Genomic DNA, 27,297 nt, shown 5'->3' with positions numbered 1-27,297 from the left:
CCTCTGCAGTGTAGAGAGAAACCCTTCTACTGTTTGCAGTTTCAGACTGGGTGTCAGAGATCTTAAATGGCTGAGGAGGTTTTAATTCCGTCGTCGGGGAAAATCACATCGGTAAGTTCAGCCTGACTGCATGAATCATTCAGATCCAGAGCCAGGACTGTCAGCTGACTGGTTCCACATTGTTTTATAGAGTTCCAGCAGCTAATAGTATTTACTACCAGCTTTCAAACTTGTAGGTCCGTACTTGGGACAAAGTAGGTCAGTAGCTGCACTAAATGAGGTCTAATGAGATGTTGGTCTCCACACATTGAAATTCTAAAAGTTACAATGATAAACAAACTCTACACCGTAAAATCTGTTACTTTGATTTTAGCAGAAAAGTATTATGAAAATATTATGACAATTGTCATCAACTGTAATAATCACTTTACCAACTATTATTTTCTGTGTATCACATTATGTTTATTTTGAATAATTTATTAGGATTAACATAACTCATATTTTAACAAATTTCATGTTAAATAGCCAAGTACAACGACTCATTCTTAATCAAACATTGACATTTCTGGGCCAGAATTCAGGGGTAGATTGCTTTACTTGCTGTGTGTGTCAGTGTTACATTGAACATATTATGTTTTGGCCTCATTTTAACAATTTAATAACTGCCACAGGCACAAGACACATCATCAAGAGCATACTGGAAAAGCATATAGACAATATTAAGTCTGTGGACCAGATAATAAATGGTGATTACAGGTGATGATGATATTTAGAACTTGACTGAGTTCATCAAAACATAAGTGTTTGAGTCACCTTGCTTGTCCACACCTGTGTGAAATCTACCCCCCACCCTGTTGTGTGCTTTTCTTCTTTAGATAAATCTTATTGTTGTGCAGTAGTCTAGTAGATGAGGCAGAAAGTAGCATGTCAAAGATCCCCATGGATCCCCAAGATCCCCATCCTCACGTTTAAGCATCCATATTGGATGACTTGAGATGTTGATTGCCAAGTTGAATAAGTAAAGACTGTAGACCTAAATAGTACTGTGCAATGGCAGTATTGATTCATGAACCTTTTGACTGATGCAAGATATATTATCATATCATATATTATTATGCTTGCTAGATTTTCTGACATAGATGTATTCTGTTCTGATGTCACATTGCCATGAAAAATGACAAATCTGCATGACAGAGGAACCAGTGAGGGAGGAGGTCATTGTGGTTGGTCAGTTAACAAAGCATGTGATTTTGAAAATGGAGGCAGCCGTTCACTTCATGTTGTAGCCATGCTAGTAGCATAACTGTGGGAATCGCAGCTGGAACGCAATGCTGCCAGGCCTGGTGTAATCTGTGGGTAAACCCTAAATTCCAGCAAGCATGGCCTGAGCACACCCTGTGCAAACTCCTCCTAACCCTGATTGCACATCAATGATAAACACAATTAAAACAGACAAAAAAGAAACAATTCAAACAATTTAACTTGTAACCTACTTACCCATGGTAGAAGCACGAACATGAAGGAAAAATGAGCAGATCAACAAAATCTCAGCAAGTCGACAAATGCTGTGCCTGGTGGATTCTTTGCTTTAGTTTTGTTCACAGTCAATGTTGGTTTCATTTTCTACCATGACCACAACTGTTTCCTTACATGAACCAATAGTCACACAGTTATATTCTTTTTGTACACCACCGACAAACTGTCAGTAAGCATCAATAATGTCATATTAAGAAATTGATTTTGATATAAATTTGCTAATATTGACAATAATGTTAATATTAGCAAGTTTTAAGAAAACATCTCAAACTTCCTGCATGCAGAAAATGATAATAGCATGACAACAAATGTTATAAGATTAAAACTTGCAGAAGCTCTGAAGTGAAATGTAAACAATCTTAAATGGCAGTTTGTCTATAATATAGAAAACTATAATGCAGCCATATATAACAGTATTCTAAAGTGGACTGTGCTTCATTTTAATATCGATGTTTGCCAAACTCCCCATATAATCCAGTGAGTGAGTGTCTTCCACCCATAAACTTGATCATTTCCTTTCAGTCATTTAGTTTCATGTTTCTTTCTCTGCCCTGCATCACATTTCTAGCTATTATTTTCAGATTTTTCTCAATTCATAGTTTATATGTTCACATTAGAAAGATTACTTGGATATTTCTTTCATCAACAGATACTGGTCACACTGTGGAGAAAAGCTTCTGTCTTTGCCTTTCAGCTGCTTCAGAACTGGCAGCCAGCCATGCCCTTTGGTTTGGTTGCAGTGAGGAATGTGAACAATGCCAACAAGAAAATTAAGAGCCTTGTTCCAAATTAAGATCTCCACTGTTTAACAGCAACTGACATTTTTCTCTACAAAAAGGTGTCCATAAGCGCAGGGTTTAAATAAATATGGTAGCTGAAAAGTAATGCTCAGATTTTTTATCTGAGAACTCATTACAGAAATCACGCTTCTTATGAATTAGTTTGTTTCAAGCACAACCCAGTCTAAATCGGTCCCACAAACCTTATACGGTACTTTAAGTATAGAAGTATATTGTCAATAACTGAAGTCAATCAGTCAATGAAAGCATGAACTAACCCCATACTTCATTAATGTCATCTAACATTTGGGAAATGTGCGGTGGTATAAATCTCTTCAAAGTTATAATAAAAAATATAATGATACCATCAGTCATTGTAAACAAGCAAACAAATGAATGAATAAAAGCATGAATAATTCTAGAAATAAACAGTTTTTCTGAATATATATTGTTTTCCATGGTGGGATGTGACTTGAATCCGCACATAAGTTACAGATGTATTAATTATATATATAATAAATGTATGGATTGCTGTATAAGCAATCGAACTTTAAATTTAGAAGTGCTGAAATTATTTTGAAAGCTATATTTTCACTCACACTGTGTCTTATGTGGAGAGACTGCGGTCACTTTTGCTTCCTGCACAATGTCTGATAAAAAATTCTTACATTTTTTCTAAAAAAGATATCTTTCCATAAGCTGAACACCTCTTTCTATAGAATGTGTGTTTATGTGCTGCTTTCCCCTAAATATCAGCACAGATAGGAGTGATTTCCTAATTCAGGAAAGTTGATTCAATGTTTTTACATGTCCTAAAAGTAGGCTGAAATTTGTGTCAGTCTGAGAGTTTTGGCTAGTTAGGAGTAATTTATCTATTTATTTTAATAGTATGGCACATGGTGAAAGACACAGTAATGCATATCCCTTCAAACAAAGTTATCACATCTACTTCAAGAAGACTAAATTTAGCTTGTTTTAGAGAAACATTAGCACTGACAATAAAACCTGTATGAGAGAAATCTATCAGTCTTCACACCATGGACTCATGTTTTAGTTATAACACGGAATCACTCTGTGGATGAAACCTACATTCAGTATCCTGCTCACTGTTCTCTATCTCTTTCTCCCTCTGTCTGCAGCAGCTGACTGGCTCTTTGTTGGCGGTGGCATTCCTTACCTCCTTCGGGAGCTCCATGCTTTATGGCTACAATCTGGCTGTGGTCAACTCCCCTGCTGTGGTAAGAGACAAACACACACCCATAAACCCACACATATACACCGGGGCTGGTTATCAACCAAGAAAAGTGGCTAACTGCCCAGGGGCGCTGGACCTCAAAGGCCCCAAAAATCCTAGATTTTTGGTCATTTAATTAATCAATTAATGTCAACAACGGCAGACCCTGCAGTTTTAGCTTATTTTATTGGCCTGTCGTGTAGAGGAGCTCTATCACCTGGTACATATTCCTAATTAAAGTATTTGATCTAATTACCATAATGTGGACTGAACAGCAAAGTTTCAGATGAGAAAGCTGCACAAGGCAAGTCATCCCATTTTCAGATTTTTTTTTTTTTTTTTTGTCATCCCTCAGGGGCATGCCTTCTCAGTTCTTGGAGGAGGCAATCATGGGTGTTTTGTAGTAGTAGTTGTAGTTGTTGAGTTTTTGCAACTAAAATATGACTGGAATAAAAGATAAAAGAACCCTCATGAGATAACTTCCATGTGCATTTGTCTGCCAGTATTCCTCCTGAATTTTGGGGGAATTGATGCTGGTCCAACAACTCGTGCCATCACATGGTGAACTGATCAGGAGGCTGACGTCAAAAAAAAAAAAAAAGACTTGGGATTTGATTAGACAGGGAGCTGAAAATGTCAGAGTGAACAAGCAGAAAGAGATGAAAAAGAGTGTGTTGTTGGTGGTGTTGTGACCATGATATCTGGGCCACATGACACACAAAGACAAGTTTCCCTCAGCAGGATGGAATTCTCTCTGACTGGCTTGAACAGGTCAGATTGGAAAAATGCTTTCTATCAGTCTGATACAGTATCTGATCTGAAAAAGTGCTTAGTTCCCTTGAACAGTAGTAGATGATGGAAGGAGTTAACTACACACTTTTTCAAGCTGAATCTGTCCATTGGAACATGCAACCTTAAGTCTATTAAGATGGTTTTTAAGCAGTGTTAATTTCATCCAAAACGTCAAAGTAAATTTAAGGATTAATGTCAGCAGTCAACAATCTTAATCGTCACTAAAGACGTATCACTACGTTACGTGACATTTTAGCTTCTCTTCTGAGGCTAAACCCTTAACTTCTTCTAACTTCTGTTTCTGAATCACAACAAATATGGCAGCTTGCCAGCTAATTGGATAGTAATAAAAAGGGACACACAGATGGGATTAATGGATTAAAAATCTTTTTTTTTTTTTAACCGCACAGTAGACAGATTATTTTTTCATCCAGATGGTTAGAGGAGTCTTTGAGGATTCTTGAGATAGATTCAGCAGCAATAAGTGTTTTGAAATGACCTTCTGTGTTTTTCAAACATCGCCAGTTAGTTATCTTTTAGTCAAAACCGATGGATATCTCTGTGATGCGAATAGATGCTAATGCACAAGAGAAAGAAATTGAGGCTAAACCTAGAGTATCTCAGTGAATCCAGCTTTCAAATGATTCGCTGCTCTACAGGTAGCTGCACATATGCTAGGTAAACAAGAATGACAGAGAGAGAGACGTTGAAACAGCCAGATTTTGAAAACAACCTTTTGTCAAGATGAGGCATCAGTCTGTTGTATTACTGCAGAGCAGACTGACATGGACACAGTGTACACTCTGCCTTTTCCACTACCATTCTGATAACCACCTGAATGACACACGACCATGGTAAATGCACATTACAAATATGGTGACAGTTGTAACCTGAGAATGATTAGAAGCCACACATTACGGTTAATTTGCATCAATTTTATCACCAGCATATTTTCACAGTCTGTACTTTTATCCACAAACAGTTGATGTCAAATTCCTCTGTGATTAATTCTCTCATGACTATCCTCTCAAGAAACATGACAGTATTAGTTATCTGTCAAAGAGGAACTATGTCTACATTTGTGGGACAAGGGGCTCACAGGCAGTATGAATTGTGACTGTTGTCTGTCAGGAGCAAGGGAAGTATAGTAGCATGATGTCATTAGAGAGTCAATAAACCCCATACAGAGGAGGTCAGTGTGTGTGGAAACTGCTTTCATTTCCTGAAATTACATACGACTGACATTGCTCTCTTTTAAACGCGATCACTGCACAAGTACAACATGACACCCCATTAACCTATGAAGTGAAGTCAGAGCTTTGGTATATCTGTACTTAGTGCATTATCATTCAATCATACATCATGGTTTTCAGTGTTTCTCCCACTTTCTTCTTCTGACCTTTCCTACATCCTATTTCTACTGTCCCCCCAACCCACAGTACATAAAGGACTTCTACAACAAGACAGCGGTGAGTCGTAATGGAACAGGACTCAGTGGGGAGACCCTGACCCTCATGTACTCTTTCACTGTGTCTATCTTCGCTATTGGAGGTCTGGTGGGCTCCCTCGTCGTGGGCATGCTGGTCACTCGCTTCGGCAGGTAAGCCATTTGTTTCCACAGACTGTTCAGGAGAGGATTCAACAACAGTCAATGTCAGTTTCTTTTAACCCTGACCACAATCTTTGCCAAACTTTAACCAAGTAGTTTTAGTTGATATACTCCAAAACAAACATGCATGCAGACAGCTGAGCCAACCACAAACTGCATTTTAATTTGGTGTCTGCATAGGTGGACATATTCACATAGCATGTACAGTTGTAGATTTTGGACTCCAGAAGCCCACACACACCTTTTACATATGTATCTGTAAAGTCTAGCAAGCTGATCCTTGGTAGATCAGTCATATCTCACACTGGCCAGAAAGAACTCCACATGATGCTTACGATGAGAGATCGGGGGGGTTTCCTGAGTGGTCAACATGACTACATGACAGATGCAGTGGTACAGTAGGGCCCAATCTCTTCACTTAGTCAAAACCATTAACACATGAAAGCTGCTGGCAGTCTGTTGACTCAATGCTCTGCCAAGCTGGAATTTGTGCACAAACATGATAATTCACAGAAATGAAAAACATTAAAATATGAACTAAAAGTAGTTTAGAAAAGGTCAACTGATTACATAACAGCTATCCAGACTCACTACCACTTGCTAGCCTCCAGTACCCTGTTGGGAAATCGATTCTATTATGTGATGCAAGTTAATGAAAGGAAAAAAAAAAATCAGGGAATAGCTCAAAACATTTAACATACTTTTTTCCAAGAATTTTTGATTGTATGGCTTGCAAATACCTAATCATTAGAGGTTGCCCTTTAAATATCTGAATCAGCCTTTGGAGAGAAAAAGTGGGCTACATCCCTAAACTCTTCAAAAATTGTGATTTCTCGATAAGGATTGATGAAGATCGTAATGTTGCCTCCTGGGACTGCTTTTGTGGAACAGAGTTTGACATTAAGCAAGGAATATTTCTCCTCAGCAGCCCTCAGAGCTGCATTTGGAAATTGGCTCTACTCTGTCCTGACACCTTACCCAATAACTCCCCCAGATCGTCCAACCATGTGTGTGGATAGTGGCCAGTTGGCACAGCCACCATGAGAGACACTCAGCAGCATCTGGTGCTGCCACCAACATGAACACCTGAACACACACACCGCTCACACACAGCCACACCAAGGTACATGTAATACACTTTTCAAAATTCTGAAAATTTCACAGATAATCATGGTTCAGTGTAAGTTGTGTATTATATACAAAGGTGAAATAAATGCCAGAGCACAAGGTTGGCATTCAGAGAAAACACAGACCCACACACACACACATGTGTGCGCACACACATATTCACACTGGCACATCGGCACAAAAGGCACTAGATCAGGGCCTTTTATCAATCATGCCTCTGTCCTCTGTATTCAGAACTGCTGATAACCCCTCCTCCCCTGCTGCACTGTCGTCCTTCAGAGTGCACCAGCACCGTCTCGTCCCCTCTGCCCTTCAGAAGTGTACTAGTCCTCAAAGTGCAGAGGAAAGTTCTTTTATACACAGTGCAAAGCAGCTGAAAGCTCCATTCATCTCCATGATTTCATAGAATTTTAGTGAACATTTAAATGCAAATGAAAAGGCAGCAATTTATAATCCCATTTACAGGCTGATCAGTTTCTTCACACAGCAGTGTTTTATGGCTAATCACAGTTTATGACCAGCCTTGTGAGCTGTATAAGCATTTTATAGTTAATCAAGACTTAAACAGGCACACGTCATTCATTATGACTGTGTGTATATCAGGGAAGGGGTTGACGGTCAATCGTATATTGCTGTTGTCCTTACTGTTTCATAAACCTGCGGATCATATGCTTTTATGTGTATTCATAATGTCTGTCTGCTGCTTGTGTGTGTGTGTGTGTGTGTGTGTGTGTGTGTGTGCTTTCAGGAAAGGCACAGTGGTAAACACAACGGTGCTGGTGTTTATCGCTGGCTCACTCATGGGCTTTAGCAGGATTTGTAGTTCACCTGAGATGGTCATTTTTGGCCGCTTCATCACAGGAATTCACTCAGGTACACACACACACACAAACACATATGCATACCTCTGCATCCACTGTGCACTGAGTTACACCCATTTACTGCTGTATACAATAGAGCATGTAAATTACATGGTCAAATGTATGCAGACATCACTGTGCTGGTCTAAGGAAGGCCTGGTTCAACATGGCAAAACCCATGTGCACAAAGCCAGCTCCATAAAGATATGCTTTTCCCAATTTGATGTGGAAGAACTTGACTGGCCTGCACAAAGTCCTGACCTCTACCTCATCCAACACCTTTGGGATGAAGTGGAGTCAGCCTTCTCTACCAGCATCAGACAGACAACATCCACTGCAGCCAGGACTTGGGCCGACTTTGTCCACCGCAAAGGCAAATCCAGCAAGAAATCAAATAAGAGAACACAAACACTCACTCAATCTGAACGACGAAAGGTGTGATAATACTATACTGAACCCTGGGACACTAATCACGCCACTTACATTAAACCCAAAAATAGTCCCAAAACCACTGCTAGGCCGAGGGCCAGAAGAAATACTGGTACCCCCAAACCTGATAATCCAGACACCATTCTGACTGGGGACTGAAAATCTAAATATGGCTGACATATCTGTCAGGGAGCCAACAGGGCTGTTGCCTCCTCTCTACACATTCATGTCAAAGTAAGATTATCATTCACACTCAATCGTTGGTCACTCTGCAAAGGAAAACTGGCCCTGAGGTCTTGAAAAAAGACTTTTGCCTGCTACTGGAGAAACTGATCTGAAAAATAAACATCAGAAGCTGATATATTCATATCAGGCCCCATTCCAATGTTGGTTAAAGGAAAGCCATGTATTCTTACATATTATTGTTATTATACACATGTACAATCATATTTTAATATATACATATTCTATCAACATGACAGCATGGTTAAACATTGACAATGTTTCAGCATTAAAATTACCTATTTCTGACCATCACTGTGTGCTGTTTGATGCCAACCTGATCTTAACAAAGACTAAAAGATTTTTTTTCATTTAGCTTTTAGTATTATTAATAAGTGGCTACTGTCCATCCTGTTTTACATATTAATATTACAAGGTACCCAGAGCAACTTTCATTTAAAACATAAATTTAAAACATACATCTACCCCTGCTGTTTTCATCTCAGGGTGCACAAGAGTTCACATCTTGATATGGTATAATGTTGCTAAAATGTTTTGCAGGACTGCGTCGAGCATTGTTGATGTAATTTTTCAGACATGCACGTGCTCGGTTTGAGTGTCCACATACTTTTGTCCCTGTATTGTCTTTCTATTGGCTCTGCTCAGATACTGATATTTTTTCACTCTATTTGAATTAAATTCTGACATTTTTATTGAACATTTTGTCAAGGTAAATCAGTGCATTGTTACAAACAGCTTCCTTTCTACATGTTTTACTGCAGGAATCTCTCTCAGTGTCGTACCAATGTACCTGGGTGAGATAGCACCTAAGAACCTCAGAGGCTTCCTGGGTCTCATGCCGAGTATCTTTATTGGCACCGGCGTCTTCACCGCACAAATCCTCGGCCTTCATGAGCTTCTAGGAAAGGTAGTCAACACTGCTTTCTAACAACACCCAGTGTGTGTATGTGGTCTTTAACTGTACAATGAATTCAACGCAATAAATAACATTCCCTGTAACTGTTGCAGGAGGAGCACTGGCCCCTCTTTCTTTCAGTGGTGGTGGTACCCACCTTCATCCAACTGATGCTGTTGCCATGGTTCCCAGAGAGCCCAAGGTACCTGCTGATTGAAAAACACAACGTCCACGCTACCATCACAGGTTAGTGTTGTGGCACTACTGCACATCAACAAGTGGAAACTGTACAGGAAGAACAGAACACTGGGTTTAACATTTTGGGCAAGAGCGCCAATTACATTAGACTAAGAGATAGATAAAGAATTTCTGATTTGTCATAGTTTAGTTGGAATATATTTTGAGACATGCATTCTTTTGTTGCACTGTGGCAGTTGTTTACCTTCACAGGAGGTATTAAAAGAGTGTTACAGCTGTGTTTCATCACTATAGAAATGATAACAGATATCAAAGTGACAAAATATGTGGCAGAGGAGCAGCATGTACACAGAGACCAAGATACCAGAATTAACCCTTGTGGCACAGCACAAATTAAAAGTGCGTTGTTATTTTGGTTAGCTAGTTAGCTTGTATGACTTTCCAAGTGTTAAGTGAAAAGCTCCTCAAGTACCACAACTTGTTTAGCTGTAATGACTTATGTTTCAGATGTGCCATTGTATGTAATATTACCACGCTGCTTCCTGTCCCGTTTCTCAGCTCTGAAGTGGTACAGAGCCAAGTGTAACATCCAGGCTGAGATTGAAGAGATGCAGGAGGAGCAGCGTTCCCTGTCGTCAGTGCAGACGCTGTCAGTATGGAAACTGTTGCTGGATGACACAGTCCGTCGTCAGGTGGTCAGTGTGGTGGTCATCAACATCGGCATGCAGCTGTCTGGCATCGATGCTGTAAGGACTCTTTAAGAATGGAGTAATGTATGCATAGAAAAAGAGGGGGTCAGTATGAATTTTTTTAAAAGGATTTTTTTTACTCTTGCACAGTGCATGAAATATTCTAAGATGATAATCACTTAAAAGTCGCATTAATTGATTTTTGGCCACTTGAGGAGTTTAAAGCTGAGAAACACACAATGTCTTACATATGAAACATTTGGCCTCATAAAGTGGTTATGGCTATGATGTTAGCAAACACGAGTGTGTTTACACATCCAGCACACACAAGGGCGAGGTTCACTACTTTGTGAAACACGTCATTGTATAAAGATTATTACATGTGCTCTGGAATACTGGGCAGTTCAGTTCAGTTCAGAAAACAGTAAAAGCAGCTCACCTGCAAATGATTGCATTCTGTTATATACATTTATTCATTTATTTATACACATAGCATCCCAGCCTTTTTGAAATCAGAGTTGTAAGATAATCCTTTATTAATTCCACAGCTGGAAAATTTGCAGTGTTATAGCAGGAATGGGGATAGTGTAATAGTAAGAAGCATCAATAGGAAAAAAAAAGAAAAGAAAAGAAAGAAAATAAGTAACAATACAATAAGTAAAAATAAATAAGACAAAACAATGGTTGAGTTCTCACACTACTGCACGTAGGCTATGTTGAGATTGTATAATTTAGAATACACTGATACTGCACATGAGTGAATTTATCAGTTTAGGTGTGTGTGGTTTACTGGGAGCAGTTTGGTTGTAAAGTCTGAGACAACCGTAGGAAAGAAATATGGGTTCTCTTCTTAATACACCATGAGTGGAGGAACCTGTCACTGAAGGAGCTGTCTGTGTTCTGCATGGGATGGGGCATGTCCTCCATCAGGGATGATAGCTTGGCTATCATCTGTCTGTTATAATTGTAGCTATTGTTGATATACAGTCAAAAGTCTGCACAGTCTATTTATTTTGAAAGTTGACCAGATCCTGTATGCATTTGTGTGTTTGACTTCCCGCCCAGCTCTCTCTGCTCTGTGCAGCTTGATACGGTTTGCATGAAAAATACACTTGGCATGTAGTATTGGCGGAACAGAGTGCAGAGGCGCTTCTGGGCCACATCAGAAACATGCTGCGATCAGGTCCAGCTGCTGCTTCCCAGCTGGAACACGAAAAAAAAATACTTGGTTATAGGTTTAGGAAAAGTTAATGGTTTGGTTTAAAACATACCATTTAACAACATTAACAACATTCTAGAAAGACTGTCTAGAATGGGTTTTCTGGCAGAAAGCCCTGACCCTTAAATTCCGCTGGATGCATTCCATCTGTGATGCATCCCATGGACCTGATCGGTGCTGTTCTAGACAATGCACGAAATTCCACCAGGCATGTTCCGTCCACAATTCAGAAGCGTTCCAAAAGCGGTTCTCCGCAGAGAATAGTTTTGACAAACGATGCATCAAGCTTCACAGAGGACAGAGCACGAGACCAACACAGGAATGGTGTAGGGAATCCGGTAAATTTTCAAAATAAAACATCCTGTACAGGCTCCTGACCAACAATAAAGACAATTAAAACAGACAGAAAAAAAAATGGTAGAAGCAGAAATTAAAGTCAACAAAATCAGGTGAAGGCAAATTTCTTACATGTATAAATAAGTGTGGTGCACCATTATTTTCAAATCTTTCAGTGTGTGCATGTTTACAATCAATTTGTCCTCTTGTCGTCTGAACCTGGTTTAAAATGTGCCTTTTTCCATCTAGTGTCCTGTAACTGCAACCAGATGGGAATTTAGTAAAAAATGGGTTGAGAAGGTGTCCAGGGTCATGTGCTATAGTGAGAGCCATGCAAGTGATGACTGCGTAATTGAGATCAGGGAGGTTGGGACTTAGGAGACCAGTGATTTTGGAAGCAATGTATGTAATACGTAATTGTTCTTGTTGGAGACACAGCATGGTGAGAAAACAGGGTGAGTAGTAGAGTATTGTGGATTGAATTATGCATTTCTAAAGTAGGAGCAGGTGGTGGGGGTCAACAGACAGTGTTTTAAGTTTGCAGATGGCATTGCTAGCTGTTAATTTTAATCAAATAGACCTCAGAACATTTCAACTTAAATGCCACTAGCATGTCCACATTGCCACCAGGAGAAACATTACCCTGTACCATGTTTACACAAACATTCATGACAGCTATAATGCCCACCCCCGCAACCATTTTGGTTAATGAGACCACATGCTTCTCCTGCCTGCGTATTCAAAGCTGATAAAAAGCAAAAATAGATGAAGCCACAGCAGCTCTACAGGACTGTTTTGAGTGTTCACATCATCAGAGGTTCAGATGCCACCACCCTGGAGGTGTGATCTGTCATTTTGAGGAAAACAGATCATCAGTAACATCATACTTCAACAATATATTGACGATGCAGTGATCACAAGGACGATAAAATAATTCCGCAACCAGAAAGCCTGGATGAATGGAGTGGTCTGACCTGGTCAGTCAGGTGACAAGGAAGCGTACAACACTGCCTGAAAGCTGGTATCAAGGAGGCAAAGCAGATATATCAGCAGAGACTGGAGAGAGACCTCGACACCAAGAAACACCAAAGATGTGTGACAAACAGACTATCACTAGCTTCAAAAGCAGGGACACCCACATCATATTGTTCACCTCTATAAAGCTGTAAAGTCAACTCTGCATCCAGAAGAAAGGCCACTGTCAATATATGTCTGATGTGCGAAGAATCCTTCTGAGTGAATATAAGTAAAGCTGGTGGGCCTGATAACATTACTAGCTGTGTATTAAGGATATGCACTGATCCGCTAGTTGATGTTATTACTGAAATTTTTAACATATCACCTTCATGAAGTGTTTTGAGGAACTGGTTCTCAAACAACACTTCAGCCAGCCTGGACCCTCACCAATTTGCATTCAGAAACAACAGATCCACAGAGGATGACATCTCCACTGTCCTCCGCTCAGCCTTCACACACCTTGAAAATTACAACACCGACGTCAGAATGCTGTTGATGTCACCTCTGCATTCAGCACATTCTCTACCATGAAGCTGGCAAATTCAGGGCAGTCATGCTTCCTTCACTGTCATGATGGACACAGTAGCCACCCAAGGCTGTGTGCTCAGCCCCCTCCTGTTCACACAGTACACCCATGACTGCAATCACTAACATGGAGGGAAAATGTTGTGAAGTTTCCGGATGACACCTCCATCATCAGAAAGATTTCAAACAACAATGAGAATTCATGTCAGGAGAAAATCAACAATCTTGCTGAATGGTGCACAGAGAGCAACCTTGTACTCAGCCTCAACAAAATCAAGGAGCTCATTATTGGTTTTAGAAAAAAGAGGCAAAGACATCTCACTCTTCTCAACATCATGGAGCTGAGGTGAAGCAGGTGAGCAGTTCTCAGTATCAGAGAGAACCTGTCATGGATATCACACAAGTCCATCATGGTTAAGAAAGGTCAGAAATGACCATATTTCTTCAGTAGAAAGCTTTCTGACTGGAAACATTACAAAGTGGCATGTGATGTGCACGGCTCAGGACAGGAGGCCTCTACAGCAGCTGATTAAAACCACCCAGAACATCATTGGTACCCATCTCCCTGGCATCATCAATATCAGTGAGATGAGGTCACCTTACTACTGTATGGCGAGCGATACAAAAGTATCCACCACTGTACCATCAGATGACAGAGCAGCTTCTGTCCTTAGAGTGAGACTCCTGATTTCAGCCACTCCACCATAAATTTCTTTATTTTCTGTCTGTCTGTTTTCTGACTACAGCTTATATGAACACTGAACATTGATATTGTGACCTCTAGTTATGCTGGCTAGGTTGTAATGAGTTCTGGCTCTTTTGACTTGCATTGTATCCCCCACTCCAAAATGTCATTTCCACTGCAACCCTCCCCTTTTTTTATAGCTCGCTCATAAGATCTGGCTTATTAGACAAAAACTGAGATGAAAATGGGCCTAAATGATTCCTCGTTGTTTTATAAGCCTTGCGTGGTGTTGTGAATAACGCCAAAAGCTGATGTCATCATGTTTCTGCTAACACAGCCAAATTCTCTGTCTGAATATTCCCCCAGAGATTCATTAATTATTCAAATGATTACCAGGCCAGAAAGTTCACGTTGTAAACACTGGAGCAGAACTCATTAGCACACCCTTCTCTGGGCTGTATTTTCAGCTGCTAATTAGTTGTATTTAAAGCGGAGTAGTGCTGAAACATGCACATACTGACAGCAGCACTGAGGATGTGTAGGATTATGGTGATATTGCTGGTGGTGGTGATGATAATGATGAAAACAACATCACAAGAATGGAAAGGATAATACTTGACAGTATACTGAAATTGATTTCAATTACAATCAGTCAGTATAATCAATGATGATGATGATAGTGATTGGGATGAAGGTGATGTTGTCAACCATAATAATGGGGATGATAATGATAATAGAGATGATAGTGGTAGGTGGTTACTGTCAAGGTGACTACTATACTTGACAATCACAACTGTTGATGATGGTGATGCTAGTGATCATGATGATGCTGAAGAAGAAGAGGATGATGATGATGGTAGTGGTGATGATGATGATAGTGGTGAGGAAAACAGAAGATGATGAAAGATGTTAGTATTTATCATATTAATATTAACAATTGAATGATCATGATGAGGATGAAGGTGATTTCCATGGCCATGATGACAGTGGTAACAGAGACTGATATGATGGTGAATATATTTGATGATGAAGATGATGATGATGCTGAAAATCAACCCTGATGTTGATAATGACGATGATAATGATAACTGTGATGACAGTGGTAAAGCGGATGATGTAAAACAATAATTGGGATTTTGTGGATGACGTTATTGAGTTCATTGATGATGATGATGATGATGATGATGATGATGATGATGATAGTAATGGTGGCTATAATGTGGCAGATGCTTGAGGTATTTTGTGCATGTGACAGCAAGCCTTAGCACAGTTTCTGATGTAACACAGGAGTGTGTGTGTGTGTGTGTGTGTGTGTGTGTGTGTGTGTGTGTGTGTGTTTGTTTGTTTGTTTGTTTGTTTGTGTGTGTGTTACTGTTGATGTGATGTGATCATCATAGTGAAAAAAAATTTTGTTTACACAGTCACGCTGTGGGGACTCCTTATGGGGATAAAACACAAGTCCCCATAATGGAAATCACTCAAGTTTAGAGTGAAGATTTGGTCCGAGGTTAGAGTAAGTTTAAGTTTAGTTTAAGGTTAAAGGTTAGGGTTAGGGTTAGGCAAGTAGTAGTTATGGTTAGGATCTGCAGCAAATGAATGTAAGTCAACGTCCTTTGAAGTGATGGAAATGCAACTTGTGTGTGTGTGCGTGTGCTTGTGCATATGTGTGTGTGTTTGCAAAGGTTAATGCCAGCATTTGTGTACTTTTCTACCTGGTCCTCTAACTGTCACTGGCATTAACTGTCCTGTCCTGATCCCCCTTAAGCCTCAATTTGAATGGAATCGAATGTGCACTGAATGTCTGCCTTCTCATTTAGATTTTTATGCCTTTGTTCTTTTCTTCTCAAGGCATATGTACAGTGGATGAGAGAGCTCAATGCACTGCATCTTTAGAAAAGACATGCAAATAGACAAAACACAACAAATAAAGATATTATCATCACATTATGGTGAAAAATGTTTTACCTCACAGGTAACTTGTAAGAAGTTAGCTATTGTGGAGAAATGAAGCTGTGTAACATGCAGTGTGTCTAAATTCCGTACATAGTAACCTTGATAGGGCGCTATTTGAGCCAACTGACAATAGTACATGCAGAGTACAGCTAGCTGTGACTTTGTGATGCTGTTGCCAAATTTACATTTGAAACTGTTACAATGAGCAAAACTTTTTCAGGCCTTCATTAGGCTGTATCTTTTGTCACTGGTGTTGTTCTACTGTCTCACAGGACAGATATGCCTTCATTTTGTCGAATGTATCAATCCATGCTGACTTTCAGAGTCGCTGTGCAATACGTAATTGAGACGCGGTGGACTCTTTGTCATAGACAGTGCATGGGCTTGTCAATGGAAGTAGTTGTTCCAACTGTTTCACTGTGATTGGCTGATTGTAGGCAGGTATGCGTTTGATCCCATGCAATGGCATCCTTACTTCCTGAGTAATGTAAACTAAGTGACTATTTGTATGGAGAGAGACTTTGTGATGACTTTATTGGTTGGACATTTCAGTGAAATCCACTAGTACAGCATGAGGTCATCGCTGAAGACAGCTGCAATTTGCAGGAAGTTCAACTACCCATCAAGTCTCCATGTGCAGGATTTGACCTTCTTTTGTGACTGCCAGTTTTACAACACAACAGACATTAAAACGAATGGCCTGAATGCAACACATAGAATCTACCAGTTGTTGGATTTTTTGATTTGAACTCGTAATAATATTACTGAACAGGTCGGATGCTCGTCTGAAACAAGTATCCGGCTCAACCCTACTAATCTCTGAACTCTGATCATCAAGACTGCAAAAACAGATTTCACCTCACTGATCTTTAAGCCCTTATTTTTTCTACCCCAGATCTGGTTCTACACCAATGACATCTTTGCGAATGCAGGTGTCCCAGCGCCAGAGATCCAGTATACCACAGCAGGAACAGGAATTATAGAGATCATCGCTGGACTCATTGGGGTAAACTTACCAATTAGAGAGGTGTAATTATACTGTAGCTGGTTGTATTTTTTAATGGTGTTACAGCACCAGCGCAGTTTTCATTACACATAACTATAACACATGGTTCTGGCTACAGATATCACCCATACCACCTGTGGCATATATTTCAAAATTATGTATATATTCAATATTTCATCATAACAGACATTACTATAGTTAACTTTCTAAATGTGCCTTTGATTCACAGTTTTCACATTGCTATGTGGACCACCAAAAAACAAAACAAAACCAGAATCAATCCAACTGGCTAACAGCAATGTTTTATTAGGTAGATTTTGTCTCATCTTATTGTTCATCTTCTCATCATATCACATGACATCATACACATGGAGCTGGCACTGGAAAACCATATGGACAGGTACTGGGCAACAGGTACTTGAAAGTGTCTGAAGTAAACATGATGTGCACACAGTCTCTATGCACATTCAGTTTGTTTGTTGAGGTTGCCAGATTTGGTAATATTGTACCAAAAAAATTGTATATGCTAACTGTATCTGGCAACCTGTGCATAGTCAGACACACTGTGCAGAAGTCCTGTGGTTTTGTGCAATGTGCTAATTAGAGTGCTTTAGAGGTGTTAATGGTGGTATTTTTGAATAGAGCCAGATTAGCTGTTTCCCCCTGCTTCCAGTCTGTGTTAAGCTAGGCTAACCACTCCAGCTCTGTACTTATCAAAAAGATATCAAACTGATAACCATCTCCTTATCTCACTCTCAGAGAGAAAGCAAATACATGTTTCCCAAACGTTGAGTTATATTAAAGTTCACTGAGGTATTCAGTATGTTTTTGCGTATCTGGTGTGTATTCATTTAACAGTGTTTAACATGAGCTCTGTGTCTCCTCCTGTAGTGTTTCACCATAGAGAAGCTGGGCCGGAGGCCTCTCATGATCGGGGGTTTTGCCATGATGGGCATCTGCAGTGCTGGAATCACATTCGCCCTAATATTACAGGTGTGTGTGAAGCAGTGTTGGAATAGGATACAGTAAAGTTTCCCATCAGAGAAAATAACTAAATGTGATCAGACTGAGTTCTACATGTTGTGCTGTTTCTTCTCCCTACAGGCTCACGTATCATTCATGCGCTACATCAGTGTCTGCTGTGTAGTTGGCATCATCGCTGGCTTCTGTATTGGTCCAGGCAAGTTGCTCTATGCTGTATGTTTAAGGATTGGTTCAGCCAAATTACAAAAAAGCATAATTTCTTATTCAACCCTTGTGATAATCAATCAATCAATATTCCTTTATTTGTCCCGCGAGGGGAAATTTCAGAATACAGCAGCATCAGTAAAGATTAGTAAAGATGATGACCTAGTTCAAGGTGTGCAGCACACATTTGACAGTGGGACCACCTGTATTGTTACAAATTTTTAATATCCTTCCATATTGTAAACAGCACATCATTAAACTGACTATTGGATGTAGTTTTGCTCTTGTTGGTCGCCATATCATACAGTGTCAGAGGAGCTTTAAACAGACGCAGCATTTCTCCTCATTCCAGATAACAACAAAGTTAGACAGAGTCAGAAGAAGTGCAGGTGTACATGCAGTTACTGTAAATAGGTTTAACACATAATGAAAACCTTACATACAGAAACACGTTGAGTATTGTTCACTGCTTAATAAGTATTAGCAGGGAATGCATTAGTACCCCCAAAACAACACAGCCACTGTGATCCACCATCCTGAATCTGTACAAGAAGTATGTTGCAAGAGAGATGATTTCAGACATAATGGCTGCTGTCAGACAAGCATGAGGCACTAACAGTGTCCCCATTCAAGGAAAACACTCAAAATTATAATGTGGCTACCTTTTGTGAAGTAATATTGAGTTATATCTCAGATGAACGGCAACAGGATCATGATGCAAGGGATATTTTGTACATCTGTTTACTGTGTAGCATAAAAAGAACTCTGTTGTGAACTTTGCGGATTACACTACAATTTTAAGCCAGAATGATGAGAATTTATATTGGGAGGAAATCAACAATCTTGCAGAGTGGTGCACAGATAACAACCTACTGTTCAGTGTCAACAAAACCAAAGGGCTGATTGTTGGTTTTACAGAAAAGGAGGCAAAGATATACACCTGTGTCTATATCAGTGGAGTGGGTGAACAACTTTAGGCTCCTGGGAATCAGCATCACAGAGAACCTGTCGCAGACATCATGCATCTCCACCCTAACAAAGGAAGCTCAGAAATTTAAGAAGGCAAAAGGCCTCCCAAGTTCTTGTTCACTTCTAAAAGGGAGAAAATAGAAACCATCCTGACTGGAAACATTACAAATTACCATGGGATACGCAGTGTGAGTGATCACTGCATCCCGCCAAGCATCAGTGATCTTGGTGAGGTGAGATGCCTGCACAGAACCCAAAAGATCCTAAAAGACAATACCCACCACCAAGCTGCTACCGTCTGACAAGGGATACAGAAGTATTCACTGCCGTACCGCCAGACTACAGAGCAGCTCCTTTCCTCAGACCATGAGACTCCTCAATTCATCCCCGCAAAAATACTTTATTTTACTTTACTTTTGTTTTGTGAGTAGTATAAAGAGACTACAACTTGCATTTCACTGTATGACCCTGTGTTGTAGAATTATGGAGAAGAATAAGGTGGAGGCAGACAATTATCTCTAAATCTATGTTTGCAACTAAGTAGGGATTATTTTATATTTCAAACACAACATAATGTTCAAATCAAGGTTACTTAATGCTGCATTTTCTGTTAGTTCTCTCCACTTTCCAGTTGATACACAGTACCACTGACTTGATTAGCCTGCAGAGGTTCTGGTTGCTTTGTGTTATTAAATGGCTCCCTCTGCAGGTCATACCTTAACAATTCTTAAGGGGTTTCTAATTTTAAGAATAACTCAAAATGTATCTATTGTAACTCCTTGAGTATCTCAAGCTATTGAGATTAATATTTACATATAATCTGTCCAATCTGTTAATCAATAGTTAATTAATCTAACTTAAATTTTTAATATCTATGGGAATCGCATACTGTAAATGTTCCCCTATATTTTAGTTTAGTTGCTTTCCACAGAATCTTACATTGAGTGATAAATATGCCTATTTATTTTTCTCTTAGCAGTTATGCATGTTGTGACAAACCCGCGTTCTATCCCCCGCCAACACCCCCTTGTAAGAGAGACAAATAATGCAGTTTTGATAGATGGTAATAATAAAATAGTAGCATGTATTCTTTGATATATGGCTCTCCTGTCCACATGCTGGCCTGGCTCTCACCCAATGGTCTGATTCTGTTTATCTCTAATTAGCCTTTTATAAGCCTTATTGGTGTGAAAGATGATGAATGAACATGAATAATATAAAGGAAATGTGTGCTTGCCCAGACATATCTTGTTAGACTAGAATTCCTTTTAACTTTCTTTCTATTAAGATAGTAAAACGTAAGATTTTAAAAACAAAACTGCAAAGAATGAAAAACCTTTCTTCTACCCTCACATGGCTCAAGGAAATTGCCTCATATGTGGCAAAATGTTGCAAGAAACTACCATTTTTGACAAACACCAAGTGACATTGAATAGTATTGAATTACTTCCACAATTAGTATCAAATTGTATATGATGTGACAGCAGACACCAGCTCTATTGTGGTGGAATTATTATACTTACACAGTATAACTATAGTTATATTTATATATGTATACAAATGAAAACAACAAATTAAAAACAAATATGAATAATTTTTGCTTGCTTACTGTGTGTATTGAAAATGACTAAAGGAGTATGGAGGGTTAAATATGTAAATACATAAATAATAATGGTTAAATAAATTAATAAATGATAATATAAATAAATACTAAATAAATATATAACAAAATGCTTACAACAAAAAATAATTATAGAATTTATATATAATTGTGTAATTTTAATTCTCATCATAAATAAATAAATCACTAATTAAATCATTCAATATTTAAATGTTAAATATAATGTTGTATTTATTTATTAATTAAAATATATATTTGTATATTAATTTATCCATCTGATCATATGTGTTTGTTTGTTTGTTTGTTTGTTTGTTTGTTTGTTTGTTTGTTTGTTTGTTTGTTTGTTTGTTTGGAGTGTCTGAGCACAACATTAAGAGGCAAATAGAGCAGCATGGCATCAGTTAAGTTAGGAAGTAGAGTTACATATCACTGCTGGGGGCACACAGATAACCTGTTTTCAGCTGTCATACAGGGCAAGCTGGATTTACTTATTTGTTACTGCTGTCAAAATGAACCCTCTACTGCATGACTTTTTAATTTTGGGGAAAAAATATTGCACCCTATTTTGGGGGAGCTTTGGGGTCCCTGATCATACATCAATCATAAAGTTTGCCCCCCCCCCCCCAAACAGATATTGGTTTGTTGCTTCAAGGCAACAATGTGTGACAAGGGTAATAAAACCAAGGTTTTCTAAGATAAGTTATATTAGTGGAACAAGGAAAATACACAATATTATCCATGTTTTTAAAGATTTTATTTGATCAAACCACTCGACAAATAAAACATTCAAATAAACAAGCAATTTATTACAAACACATTGCAAACAGTTACACTTGCATTACACTGACTGACCTCTAGCACCGTCTTTCTTAACAAAACAAACAAACAAACAAAAAACTCCATGCACTCTATGCACTGCCTCCAAGCACCTATGTTCAATTGGACCGGAAAGTTGCATTAGGGCACTTACTCATTCTTTCCCCTCTAGAACCTTGCTTATGATGTATGAAAATCTCATATGTACGTCACTTTGGATAAAAGTGTCTGCCAAATGACAAATTATAATTGTAATTACAATTAAAAACCATGAAGACCATTGAAAAAAGATCAGTTTAGAAGGCAATAATTTCTTATATGCACCAACAGAAATGATAACAATAATAAATATGCTCTATGTTCAAATGCCAGTTGAATTCCAAAACCACAATAGTCCATGCAAATTTGAAAACCAGAACAAGGAAAGATTCTGGTTTTCCCTTACCAAACTTTTCCCTAAGTGTGTAGTGTTTTTTAGGCCCCCTTCCCAACAAGGTGGCATAACACTGTTGGTACCAATGGATGCGATGCCTTCAGTCGTCTAGTTTCACATGATAGTATATTCGCTCCAGCTTGTGCAAACAGTAAGGTGTTAATGGCATACATTTTTCAACCCATTAGATATTTATAAAAAAGTAAAACTTGCTTGCCCTTTTTCACAGCTGGTGTTGCACATCAGCTGCCAGTGACATGGTTGTCTTGCTGGTCCCCAGCTGTGAAATGTAACACTAAGCTACCATTAAATGGTTATTCAGCGTAACTTAAGCTTGATGTCAATCTGCTCCATTGGCCTCTTAATCGTACGCTTGGAAATTTGAACCAGCTTTGGATTTTCAGAATATACAGTATGTGATATTCAGTTGTGTCAGCCAGTAAATCAAAAGAAGGACGGTCAATTCAACCAGCAGTGCTGTTGCAGCCCTCCATCATTGTGCAGCCTCAGCTGCTGTACTATCTCTGGGAGAGGATCGCGAATGCAGCTTCATTCATTTCTGTGTCAGTCAGGGCCAATATACTTCCAAGTTGTTCAGTGAAGGCCTCAATCTCATCTATAAACGAACAGGAACTGGAAATTGTCTCCATCTATTCAGCTACAGCCAATATATCTACCATTGTAGGAACAAAGACTTAATTAAAATCTGCACCAAATGCTGCCACTTTAAATTATGGCAAAAGATTCAAACTCAACCACCAATCACAGGACAGAGTCCCTGACTTTTCATGGATGAAGCTGACAGATTTTTTTATTTAGCTGCTGTAAATTATACAATGGATGAATGAAACTATAAATAAATAAGTAAATAAAGATTTTAAATGGATTTATGTGAATACATGACTATATATATGTATATATATACTACACACACACACACACACACACACACACACACGCAAATAAATGTATGTATTTAATGTCTCATTTAATTTGTGATTAATTTATTTATGGTGAAAGGCTAAATAACAGAATTATTTATTTAATTTATGTAAGCATTTTGTTATATCATTATATAATTTTTAAGCATTAAATTATATAATTATCTATTTATTCATTTAGTTAAGCATTTTATTGTCTAATCATAAAAAACGTATTCATCCAATTAAGCATTTCATTATTTTATTATCTATATATCTAGTTTCAGCCCTGAAAACCTTCTATAAAGGAGCACTCACACACACATTGACTTCACACATCAAGATCAGTTTACTCATGAAGAATGAGCTTATGAAACCAGTGGGATAGTCTTTTCTGTTTTTCTGGGCGTAAACCACCATGTCATCAGGATTGTCTGTGTGACTGGAGACTACAAATTTATTACAGATTACATATGGGAGGTAGGAAGATGTGGGTATGAAGAAACGCTAAAAGTCAGGATATCCCAGCCCCTGAAGAACAGATTTTTACTGTTCTTAGACTTAGACTTAGAGTGTAATACTAAATCTCTAGCTTGCTCCTTTCAGTGAACTCCGCACAACATTTTTGTGATTTATAGTGATATCTTTTGCTTTCATCCTGTTCCAGCGGGGGTTCCCTTCCTGATCACAGCAGAGCTGTTTAAACAGTCCCATCGCCCAGCAGCCTACATCGTAGGAGGATCACTCAACTGGCTGTCCAACTTCACTGTGGGCTTCGTCTTTCCCTTTTTACAGGTGAAAACTTTATGCTGTGCCCCCCATGCACAAGCTTTTCTCTGTCCTGTCCTGTTAATACCCATACCCCGTTTGCTCCTAGTGTACTATCAGAGGCCCCCAGCATGAATTAGGCACTAAAATCCCATTTCCACTGCAGGAAACAGGACATTTGAAGTTTGAATAAATGACTGTATCATAACTAGGACTATGTAGCTTTCCCCTTTTTTCGATTTCATCCTGTAAGCCAGCATCTCACTCACTTCTCACTTCTTTTTGAGAGAGAAGGACACCCAACACAGATTCAACCAGGGATACTACAGTCATATGGCATATGTCTGAAACACTAGGCTTCCTCTTTATATTGGCTGCCTTGGCTGACAGATATGTGGTATCACATCTGCTCGACCGGTTCTGATCAGCAAATTTAGCATCAGAAAGTTGTCAACAAAGTAATTAGAGAACAGCTGAAACAAACGAGGAACATTTAACATGTTATGTTTCTTCCCTGCACTGGAGAATGGAGTGTTGAATCTAGGGCACCTGAACTTGGTTGTAGAAACTCTCATGCAAGGGGCTTCTTCTTCTAACTAAATGGAGGGGAGTCCGAGGTATTTAACCTCTGCAAGGTTGTTGTCAAGGTCATTGATAGCACCTGGTTTATAGTGCACCAGGCTGTTGTAACGGCAGTCATTAGAGTCGTTGGATTCACCTGAGGCCAGTTGTGAATAATAGTTGTTGGAGTTGTCACATGAGGCCAAAATGTGAATAGTTGAATCTCCTGGGAGGGAATGAAAGGATGGTGTTGTGAGTGGAGGATAAGTGATGTTGTAGACCTTCTCCTCTGTTGAGGGAGAGTTTCTCTCTTTTTACACAAGTAGCCACCTTCATTCTTCTTTCAAACCATCCACCCTCCCTATCCAAAATATGTGTACTGTTGTCCTTGAAAAAGTGTCCCTAATCTTTCAGGTGTGAGAAACTGCTGAGTCGACCTGAGGAGTTGGCCCTCCTGTTGAGCCTAGTGTTTGTTAAATGATTGCTGTGTATTCTTCACCACATTGGACTGAATATACTAGATAACTTTTCTTGTTTTTTCAAGTGGAACAGTTTCTGTTTTAGTGTGTTGCTGAGTTTGGAAAACACAGCGATGCAGTGTCTGTTGAAAATTGTGAATTTTGCAGATACATATAGAATGATGATGTTTTTGTCTTTATTCTCCTTTTCTTTACTACCCACGGTGCTGGTGTTCTTCCTGGATCTTGTGGCTGTTTTCAGAAAGGTCCAGTTAGGGTATCCACAGGTTTTAAGTAGTTTTAAGTTTTAAGCCACGGCACTGGTTGGTACACTCTCAGCTTGGTGTTGCAGGGTTCTGACAACTCCTAACTTGTGCTTCAGTGCCTGGTGAGAGTCAAGTAGAGTAACTATTGGTCTGTGTGTGTGTGTGTGTGTGTGTGTGTGTGTGTGTGTGTGTGTACTCCCATGTGGAGGCTCCTGTCCTCTTCAATGTGTACAACAAAAAAAAAAGGCCAAGCCTCCTCCTCTCATTGTCCTCTCGTATGAACTTGATGTTACTGTCCACTGAGTTTATGTGTTCTGTTCTGAAGGCTTTCAGTTCCTGGGTTTTGATTTTGATCCATGTGTTGTCTACAGATCTAAACCAGTGGCTCGTTACTGTTCCTCTGAAGAAGTTTTTAGGGCTCTGCCCTCTACGTGTTCCATGTAGAGGGTGGGCACAGTGTGAGATACTTATTAGCCCATGGTACAGCCATGCACAGACAACTGGTAACACGTGACAGGTCTCACTTTGGAGCGATGCCCTCAGTCAGAACCCAAAATAAATTTACCTAGAATTATGGGCTCTTTTACAACAATTCACATATAAAACTATACAGACTATACATAATTAAATCACATAATGTGACCATACATTGTCACAATTGCTTGGGGCAGATGTGATTTCAGTTTCTGAAAATAAATCATCAGCTGCTTTATTCAAAGCTTCAATGGTGAAATGGACTTTTCTCTCTCTGTCATTTAGTAGTTGGTTCTGTGCTTCTGAAAGAACAATCTAGCTCTGTTGCCATTTACAGAAAATAGATGTAGGCTGTTTGTGCTCTCAGGTTACACTGTAGGTGATTTCTACAGTCAGCAATTTTCCTGGCTTCCCTTACTTATGAGCGTCTTTGTTCTGAAATGCTTTGAAGTGAAATGTCTGTGAAGATTCCCAGTCATCCAGGTCATGGTTATCCAAGGAGGGTTGAATCTAGGGCAACTGCACTTGGTTGTAGAAGCTTGAAAACATTTCATCCAAGGGGCATCAAGAAGACACAGTAGTGTCTTCCTGAGCCCCACATGGTCCTACCACGAACAGGAGACCAGGTGGAGACCACCTGGTGCTAGACAGGAACTGAGGGACAATATATATATATATATTTTTTCAGAATTCAAAGACCGTTTGGTATGAGCGTAGTTCAACTCAAATTAGTGGATGATCAATTTGAGCATGCCTGGTTCATGTGGGATGGATAGGAAAGATTTGTACTTTCAAGCTTACATGTCACCTTGAACTATAGATTTGGGCTGATGGGATATGTGACATGTGCTTGATCTTCAGCCACTGCGGTATTATGTCTTTCTAAATTGGATGAGCTTTCAGAAAAGTCTGTTTCCCAGTCATGATTACAACTTGAATGTAGATTGTTTCTGGCCTTCTACTGCATAATGTCTGCTCTCTATTAACCTATTGAATTCTTACTCCTTTACTTCAGCTTCAAGCTCTGTTTTTAGTGCCCAATAACCTTTTCCTCTTTAAAATGCAAAGATCACTTGTGTCATGACTATTTGCAGTCTGATGTGAGTTCTTAAGAACAGACATGGTGTTAGTCAATTCTTAGACCCTAAGCCTCAATCTGATTTTTCTTTCTTTATCTCTCTATCCTTCCAATGATCCTCCATCCATCTGCCACATCCAACCATCAGATGTCAGCAGGGTCTTACTGCTACTTGGTTTTTGCCACCATTTGTCTGTCTGTGGCCATCTATGTCCATGTTGTGATCCCAGAGACCAAAAACAAGACCTTCATGGAGATAAGCCGGCTATTCTCAAAGAAGGAGGCAGTCCTGGAGACCCAGGGCTTGATCCTCGGAGACCAGCTGAAGCTGAGGAAGATGAACGGCTATGGTGGCATTGAACATGCTTCACTAGAATTCGACAGCTCTTCTTCTGTACCTTAACTGAGCTTCAGGTCCTTGCTGGGACTACAAAACCATTCATTACTTCCTCTGCTCCATTCTCCTGTTTTGATGTGTACACATTAACCAAACACCACCTCACCTGGACAAAGTGAAGCTAGACTTTTCACTTAGATCACACATAGGTTCAAAACATTGCTGAACAGTACAGTTCTGGTATTTGTACTTATTATTAATTTAAAGTTTCAGTC

The 27,297-nt window shown here is 39.3% G+C and overlaps 1 protein-coding gene across 1 annotated transcript; it reads left to right on the top strand.

Moving 5' to 3' along the window:
* slc2a15a (solute carrier family 2 member 15a) lies at positions 1-27,297 on the top strand. The gene is made up of 12 exons (XM_076743306.1): positions 1-111; positions 3,455-3,553; positions 5,781-5,941; positions 7,827-7,951; positions 9,372-9,517; positions 9,619-9,751; positions 10,262-10,449; positions 17,023-17,133; positions 18,025-18,126; positions 18,238-18,313; positions 23,748-23,875; positions 26,834-27,297. The coding sequence occupies exons 1-12, from the start codon at positions 67-69 to the stop codon at positions 27,086-27,088; spliced, it is 1,569 nt and encodes a 522-aa protein (XP_076599421.1). The 5' UTR covers positions 1-66; the 3' UTR covers positions 27,089-27,297.

This window comes from Chaetodon auriga, chromosome 11, assembly GCF_051107435.1.
Source record: "Chaetodon auriga isolate fChaAug3 chromosome 11, fChaAug3.hap1, whole genome shotgun sequence".
NCBI lineage: Eukaryota > Metazoa > Chordata > Actinopteri > Chaetodontiformes > Chaetodontidae > Chaetodon > Chaetodon auriga.
This window is presented reverse-complemented; position numbering and strand designations above follow the sequence as displayed.

Bases quoted from the DNA above. Each gene is read 5' to 3' on its own strand.
- slc2a15a (XM_076743306.1), top strand. From the start codon at position 67: ATGGCTGAGGAGGTTTTAATTCCGTCGTCGGGGAAAATCACATCG. The intron at 112-3,454 runs GTAAGTTCAGCC...CTCTGTCTGCAG, and splicing joins CGTCGGGGAAAATCACATCG to CAGCTGACTGGCTCTTTGTT. The intron at 7,952-9,371 runs GTACACACACAC...GTTTTACTGCAG, and splicing joins CATCACAGGAATTCACTCAG to GAATCTCTCTCAGTGTCGTA.